The sequence below is a fragment of the Tinamus guttatus genome, unplaced genomic scaffold (assembly GCF_059628265.1).
Source record: "Tinamus guttatus ecotype Peru unplaced genomic scaffold, ASM5962826v1 Tinamus_guttatus_pri_ptg000012l, whole genome shotgun sequence".
Lineage (NCBI taxonomy): Eukaryota > Metazoa > Chordata > Aves > Tinamiformes > Tinamidae > Tinamus > Tinamus guttatus.
The window spans coordinates 1,858,269-1,866,919 of NW_028288546.1; the positions used below are offsets into that span (position 1 = coordinate 1,858,269).

Here is an 8,651-nt window from a genome sequence, read left to right on the forward strand (position 1 = left end):
CCTTATTTTTCATAGGAATAAGCTGACAATTTTGCCTTTTATGCTCATTTCTGTAGCAATTGTCCAAGATTTATATAAGTAAAGGCTGGTAGACTACACACAAATTAAAAGAAGAAAATACTAGTCATCTAAATGAACATTGCATATAGATTTCTGTGGGTTTTCTCCGTATCACATGTGAACTGCTTCTGAGCCTGGGGCGTTTGGCTGGAGCAGCGCGCACTGCGCTCTGCCCACGCAGGCCCTGCTGACTGCAGGTTTTGAGTGGGTGGAAGGGGCTCGGGCTGCAGGATTTGTGTCCTGCCCTTTGTGCAGGCGTGAGAGCGGGGCTGGCCGGGGGGGACGGCGGGATGGCCGGGTGCTCTGGGCACGCAGGCGTCTCCACGAGCGCCGCGTGTGCGGGGACGGGAGAATGATGCGGAACGAAGAGTTTCCTGTCTGTGTCAGGAAAAATAAACAGCAGTCAAGCTCTCCCTAGAGTAAATCTTGCTAGTAGAGTATTGGTTGAGGAAAAGCAGCACCAAATTTAATAGGAAGTCCTAAAATGACCTTTACTTTTTCAGTAAGAGAGTATGTAATTGCGTGTGTTGCTGTGTGTTTAAATATAGCTTTAAATTAGACCATACTGCCCTACTTAATTGGCTAGATGTCCTCTGTAATAATGCTTCTCCAAATGCATTGCTGTTAATACCTTATGTGCAGATTCTTCCTTACACAAAAAATGATGCTGTACTGTACAGAATGAAAAGAGATGTCTCCTTCCTAATAGATTCATTTTAACTGTTTGATTTAACTTGCTATGAAACATTTCAGTGCTGTCACAAACCACAGTCCTGCACTCAATTGTAAAATAATTGTAAAATCCCCCAAGCCACAGCACTGGGATGAAGGTCTGCAGCACAGCCACTCAAGCATCTGTTCCTTATAAATTGTTCCATTTCCAGAGAAGGGAGGAAAGCAGTTCAACAATTTTAAGATGCAATTTCGCTTCATAATTCTGTGGTATTTATTTTTTTTATGTTCCATCCTTCTCCTTCATTGGCTGGGTTTGCCTTTTTCCATATTTTTGAAACCTGCCCTTTTTCCTTCATTACAGTTTAGAACAACAAATTCTGTGAGAGAGATTGAAAGTCTCTACAGTCAGCACAGTAGGAAAGCAAATCAACTGAACAAAACAAAAAGGCACCTCTAAAAGCTGTTTTCAGAGTGCCCCAGTTCTTGGGCAGTCGTTGAATAGTTCAGATATGAATTGCTTTCAAACACACACAATCAACAGTCAGATTATTTAATAAGTACTGGGAAAAGAAAGGTAGATATGTATGGGAGAAAGTGGAAGAAAAAAAAGAACTGTACTTTTCTTTGTCTCTTTTAATAGCATTTCAGCCTTCTCTCAGTAGGGTTCACAGTACATCTAAGCGAATGAATAGCTAACAATGACAGCTGAAGCACCCAGGATGCCAAAGGCACAAAAGAACAGTGGCTCAAACAAAATCTGTTTCCAGTGCACACTGTGATCCCTCGGGCTGCTTGCTGAGGCTGTGAGAGCCCTTCCAGCAAGGCCCCACCACGCTCCAAGGACAGGCATCTCTTGGCAGGCCTGGCAGGGAAGTGCTGAAATGTGATTCTTTGGGAACGAGTCAAGATTGCAGTCCTCTAATTACTTAAAGGAGTCGGATCAGAGAACACGGAGGAGCTGATGGAATCACTGTGAACTGTGCTGTAAACAGGGAAATGTGAAAGTGCCAGAGGTTTCCCTCGATCACATAATTCAAACTAGGACCCTCACAGTCAGTGAAAGGCTGTGCAATGGCTGATGACATCAAGACCTTCTTTCTTCCCAGCCACTCACTGCTATTTATCTGTTTGAGACAGCCATAGACAAAGCTGTGTCTAAAATAAATCACAGAACGGGTTGTGTGACAAGGATTATTCTAATATGTTTGAGCTGTTTTGTTTCCCTCTCCAGTCGTGGCTCTTACGGTCGGAACAACGGATCTTCATCCAGCAAGTCTGGAAGCACACCTCCTATCTCCCGTGAAAAGGAGCTTTTGTTAGCGCTCTACAGAAGTCAGCTGAATCCTGGTAACGACTCCCAGGATTATGGGTTTTCTTCAACTAGTAGCAGTAACTCGGGCTCCTACAAAGGAAATGGCAACAGTCCAGTCATGAGGCAAGTGTTAATGTCACCCTCCCAGTATCCAGTGCACTGATTTCCCTTCTCCACCCTCAAACGTGGAATCAGCTGTCTGGCTTGGTGAGCAAGTCGTGTTGCTCCTCAGCACAGCCGTGACTCTGCATACTGGTGGTTGGGCAGTCAGCAAATTGCCGAATCCCACATTTTTCTCCCAATGTGAGAGCTTGATTGTTTCAGCGCTGTAAAACTCAGCGCTCCTCTTAATCAAAGGACTCCTGGAGCTGGTTTTCACTCCAAGGCCTCCAAGGTCTTTTATGTGGTTTCATACCATCGGTTCTCATGTGGCTGTACTGGCTCTTTCATATAAAAGGCTCCATTTGGGTGTTTTGAGTGTAGTGGTACAGAACATGTTATATACTCATGCAAAAATGCAACTTAGATTTACACACCTACCTAAAGAATGCAATTTCATGTACAGAAAATAAAACAGATACATGCCATAGGATGTCTTGCATATTACAGGTACTGAATTGCCACCGAATTGAGCATGGCTTCCATCCTGCTGCTGTTTCTGTCCTTTGCTTTGTCCCTCAGGCAGCTTGCTGTCAGGCATGCCAGATATACACCTGAAGATAGACAGGGTGAAACTGCTTTCCCTGTGCCTGACTTCATAGTTCACAGGTGGAGCTAAACTGAATTCTTAAAATAACTTAATCAGCAACATGTACAGCCAAGTGCCCTTGCAAGAGCCCTTGCTGTCTGCTGAGGAACATTTTAGATGCAGGGATATTTAGGTATTTTAAAGTCAAATATCTCATTTGATGTATTTGCACTGAAACCAAGTACAAGAAACTGATTTTTTTTAACTTGAGCCACAAATCAGCAGTTTCCTCAAGTACTTCGATTTGCCAGACTGAGTGACTTTTGCTGATGCTGAAAGAAGCTCAGAATGAGTCAAGTGTAGAATCAGCTTCGTATCAGTTGATATGATATCTTTTTTCTGCCGAGACTGAAGAACGGTATGAGTGATGTTATGTGGTGTTTTTATTTGTTTGCTTTATTTCTTCGCAGGCGATCAGGGAGATACATGTCTTGTGGTGAGAACCATGGCGTTAAGGCACCAAGTCCAGAGCAGTATTTGACTCCTCTGCAGCAGAAGGAAGTTACGGTGCGACATCTGAAAACAAAGCTGAAAGAATCTGAGAGCAAACTTAAAGAAAGGTACATTTCATTTCAGACATCGGAGTTATAAAGATGAGGTTAGATTTATTCAGAAGGATTTGAGGGGGGAGTCCAGAATACATTCCTCATTTTTTGACCTCACAAAGGTTTTAATTAAAGAATTTTAAAAATGGTCAGTCTCTGGCTCTTTAATTGACCCACCATCAGAAGAGTTACAAATTTTTTATTTTGCTACAGGGAAACAGAAATACAAGAGCTCAAGGCTCAGCTGGGACGCATGAGAGAAGACTGGATTGAAGAAGAGTGTCATCGTGTGGAGGCACAGCTGGCCTTAAAGGAAGCAAAAAAGGAAATTAAACAACTCAAGCAGGTTATTGAAACCATGAAAGACAGCTTGGCTGAGAAAGACAAAGGCATCCAGAAATATTTCGTAGACATAAACATTCAAAACAAGAAGCTGGAATCCTTGCTTCATAGCATGGAGATGGCGCAGAGCGGCTCTCTGCGGGATGAGCAGGGCCTGGACTACATGTGCGACTCACCGGAGAAGTCCGTAGAGTTGGATTCCAAAATGGCAGAGAGCCCCATTGCAGAAGAGCAGGAAGCACTGCAGGGGGTGGAAGATAGTGGGCTGCTTCTGAGCGAAGACAAGACTAACGAGACTGATTCATATGAAGAGGGTTCGACTACCACAACTTCTGACTTGGGTGATCAAGTTCTCTTCAGTTCTGCTGGGAGTCAAGAAGTGCTTGAAAGTGTTCCTGATGAAAAATCTCTTTCCTCCCTGGGAAGGGAAGAAAGCAGCAACGACATGATGGTGGTGGAACAGGCCATCCAGACAGATGTGGTGCCATATAACCTAGATGTGAAGCAGCTCATTCGAAACATCCTCAGGTTCCAAGAGGTCACTCCTGTAAATCCACCTTTCCTGCTGAAGGAATTGGATGAATTCCCTTCTGAAAGCCTCAGCGATTCTGGTGTAGTAATAGACCTAACTCCAAGTGATCCAAACTCTGCCATTCTTTTGTCTCCTATGGAGCCTCCATGCAGCGAAGTGGATTACGAAGTTAACGAAAACCGCGTCATGAAAGAACTTGATTTTATAGAGCCTCATGGGCAGGCTTTTGGGCATGTCAATACTTTCTCTCAGACAGCAATTGCGAAGAGATACTGGAGTAGCAGTCTCCTTGTAGATCTTCTGGCTATAGCAACCCCTGTTGTACCAACTATCATGTGGGCATTCAATACTCAGAGAGGAGGAATAGATCCCATTTATAATATCGGAGCGTTGCTTCGTGGCTGCTGCTTGGTGGCCTTGCACTCTTTGCGTCGTGTGCCCTTCAAAAAGAAAACCTAAATTCCACTCTGTTACTGGGCGTCAATTGGCTGGGGAAGAGGGAAAGAGGGGTTTAGATAGATGATAAAAAGATATAGTATTTTATGTAAGAGTCCATCATTTTGCTCGTGACTATTTGATTTGCACTATAACTTGGTTCAAAACATGTTCCTTGTTTCACAACAGAGAGGTTCAACGCTGTAGTTCCACAAGATGTTTTCACTGGCACCAGCCGCTACTGCTGCCTACAGAAACAGTCCTGCCTGGCCCTCCCCTGTGCCGGTGTCTTCCGTGTTCCACCACATCTGCACAGTGAGAAACAACCAGGAAAAGGAAGGAGGATCACGCCAAGCACTCCCCCGTGCGTGTTTGCTCAGTTAGTTTTAAAGGTCAGTCTGTTTCCCTGGCTGTTTCACTGAGCAAGTGCACAAAGACTTGCTGCTGGCTCAGGGACGCAAACAGGGACAAATGCCAGAGAGGGTGGGAATTTTCCTTAGGCAGCAGTAACCAAAAACATTTGTGAAACTACAGCGTTAAGGGACATGGAGACTTGTTTCCACTAAGTGTACCACATGTGTACTCTTGAAAGCATGCTAGCGCTTTCCATTTGTAGTCTGAATTGTCAATTCGATTTAGAAAATCCATATTTCCAAGGCAGCTTCCAACACATAGTTTATGCCCGTCTTGTGTAGTGCTCTTTTAAATTACACATTTGCTCGAGCATTCCACTGGTCTTGTGCATTTAAGCGGACTGTAACCAAAATTGTAAGTTGTTGGGAGTCTTGAATCTTGTTACAATGATAAATGTGGACGTGGATACACTTTGAATATTAGTGTTGTTTTAAGGTCTTAAATGTATTGGAACCTGATAGTCATTTGAGCCCTGTGAAATACTCTTTATAAATGTATTGTCTATTAACTTATTGGTTATTTAATTGCTTTATTCTAAAATATCTTTATTATTAAAAATACAATAAGCATGTTAAAAATGTGCGAGTGTTGTTTCTTTTTTCAGCCAAAGCAATAGTAAGAACACGCAGTGTCATGGTGGGGATACCACATGGGCACACACAGAGTGGGAGGAGGATCTGTATGGGCACGTAAGGATCTGGCAGTACCCTGAGAACAGAATTGGGTGGAGAAAACCTAATTATGGCTTCCAAGGGGAAGCCCTGCGCGAGAGAGGAAGGCTCTGTGCTGTCTGCAGAGCTGCAGGCCTTCTGTGATACCCACGTCATACGGGAGCAGGTTCAAGCACCCTAATGCTTAAGACAGCACAACCTTCCGAGGACCTGTCAGTTTGTATTTCAGCACTCCCAGGAGATCAGTCTTCCCGGACTTTGAGAAAAATCCACAAAGTCTTCTCAGCCAAGCTGAGTCACACAGGCTCGGGATGCGCTCTGAGATGTACCTTGGCCTTAAAGCACAAGTTCTCCCCATCCACTACCCAAGATCTGTGCATAGATCAGAGGAGGGCAACATGACACAGGTAATAACCCAGCTAGCCTGGCCCCACACAGGCTTTCACCAACACCTCTAGGCATTTGAACCTCACCGGGAGGTGAGCTTGGTCTGCCCCTGCAACCCAACAAGCACCACATCCCTCTCCATGTTCACACACGGCTCTGCAGTGGGGACAAGGAGGGAGCCAGTAGTAAAACAAGGGGGCAGGAATGAGCGGCCAGCACGGTGGGACGATTTACAGTGCTCAAGAGGGTGAGATACACACGAGAGGAGAGTGTCAGTGATCTTTTACACTCCCATGTTCTGAAGTACTTGTGCTTGCAACAAAGATCTAAGAGTGTTCCTGAAGGACCATAGTAAGGAAATCAAACTCTGATGTATTTTGTGTTCCATGAAGACATCCAGGAGAACATTCTTCCCCCTCCGCCTTACCACCTTACTTGGTCCCTGCTGGCTAGTTTGCCTTATTCCACGATTGCAATGTGCAGATATCCAAAGGTCACCATTGCTTTCAAGATTTTTTTTTCTTATTTTTTATTTTACATTTACTTTGCAATAACATAACTCTGGTGATCTCCTCCTTCAGGACTGAAAAACGTGGAAAAAGTCTTATTCCTGCTTCAAAATACATCCGTTCAAGGCTAAGAGAACAATTTCTTAGCCTGCTACCATCTTTACTACAATTTTGAAAGTATCTTTTACCTCCACTGTTTAAGTGATCGACATTTTGAGTGTTGGTAAAACAGAAAAAAAATCTTCAGTTTTAAGAGAGACAGTCAGTTGCAACTGTATGGATTTCTTTTGTAGTGAGCAGAGAACAAAGCCTCACAAAGCTCCTTACACTGACATTTTAAAAGTTCAGTGGGTCGAAGTCACTTCAAACCATGATTCCAGCAGGCTCCATTTAGCAGTGTGAGTGCCTCATGCCTCGAGCATCACATTAGTACTAGAATAACATCAATGTTTCTTCTTGCCCCTAAAAACTGTCTGTTCACTCATCTCTCAAAAAGTACTTAACTATGCTCAGATGATATCGATTCTAATGATGTTACAGCGTCCCTGTCACAAGACCAATAAAAAATCCTTGCTCTGATCTCAAAATTCAGATCATTTCCAAGCCTTCCCCTTTCCTCCTTCATATTGCAAGGATGTGGATGGCCCAGGACTTCCTTCGTAAGAAGGGGCCTGAAGTACCTAACCTGAAGCACCCAGCTTGTTAACATAGGGACTGCCCCCTTCATTCACTGCAGAAGATTCACCTGTACTCTTACCTATGCCCACATTCACAAAAATCTTCTCATCTTCCCCCCCTTTCCCCAAAATGACCTAATCCTTACATCTCCCAGGCCCCAAGCTCTGGAAATACACTAGAATGAAGGCCATGATTTCTTTATGCAGCACCCTGTGTGAGCAGAACAAATACACGTCTCGCTTCAGAACCCTTCAGAGGGATAAACCGAGCGCAGGACAATCCAAATACAAACATTGGCAGCATGGTGGAGGGAAGAATTCCAGTCATCGCAGCAGGTCAGTCCTGCACCATCAAACAATAACACTGAAAGGAATCAAGACCAGATTCCAGTAAAGAAAAAAAAGAAACGGCAAGTAGGCGAGGTGCAGGGAGAGGAAAGGAGGAGGCTACGGCAACAGGGAAGAATGAAAATAGCAGCACCAAACACTGGGCAAGACTCCTCACTGAACGCAAAGTGAGGAAAAATGATATTGTCAGAGGGGCAGCTATGTAAAGGTTTAGCAAAAACGCTTCGACACCTGCTGAGAGTAAAAAACAGCTAGAAGGGGCAGCTACAAATAAGAGAAAGCAGATACAAACACCTAGGTTTGCAAGAACAGCAGATCATTTTAATCGTTGTTAGGGAGGACATACAGGAGCAGGGCAGGCGAGACGGGAGCAGCCTCCAAGGCAGCCGTGCTCGGCCGCGAGGCTGGAGCTGGAGAACGGGGGTGTTTGGCGGGAAGGGCAGAGCGGGGCCTGCGCGCGGCAGGGCGGCCTGCTGGGCCGGGCCGGGCCAGCCATGGCAACGCAGGGCGGACACGGAGCCGCCAACGGCAGCCACCGCGAGGCGGCGAGGAGGAGAGACGCGCTCGGGGCCCGGGCTTCAAACGTTTCACTTGCTAGCCAGGGACTGGTTATTTCTCAATAGATAGAGACTATTTATTAGTACCTACTTTGTACTCTCCCAGCATGAATAAGCACCACTATTTTTTAAAAATGAGCTATACCTCCCAATAAATTTTATCATAAATAGGCCATATAGATTTCTGCATGTTTTCTTGCTCTATTCAAGCAAGACAATATTGAAACAACTGGAACTTGTACCTCCACACCTCATCAGTATGGCTAAAAAGAAACAGGCATTTAAAAAATCTCGCTCTGACTTTCTACCTATCTCTCTTTAGACCATTAAAATCCTTCGAAGGTGTTTGCTAGGAGCAGGTTTGCCATACAGCTATTCACAGCTGCTAGCTATCCACCCACTCGTACAACTGGAACAAATCTGTGCAGAAAACACGCAC

At 44.7% G+C, this 8,651-nt stretch overlaps 1 protein-coding gene across 1 annotated transcript in view; it reads left to right on the plus strand.

Annotated features, from left to right (window-relative positions):
- SYBU (syntabulin) overlaps positions 1-4,839 on the plus strand; it is a 36,178-nt gene extending 31,339 nt beyond the window's left edge. The window contains exons 5-7 of the mRNA XM_088523189.1: positions 1,967-2,170; positions 3,206-3,355; positions 3,554-4,839. Coding sequence (XP_088379315.1) covers positions 1,967-2,170; positions 3,206-3,355; positions 3,554-4,673 — 1,474 coding nt within the window. The 3' untranslated portion in view covers positions 4,674-4,839. The remainder of the gene's footprint in view (positions 1-1,966; positions 2,171-3,205; positions 3,356-3,553) is intronic.
- Positions 4,840-8,651: the final 3,812 nt, after the last annotated feature.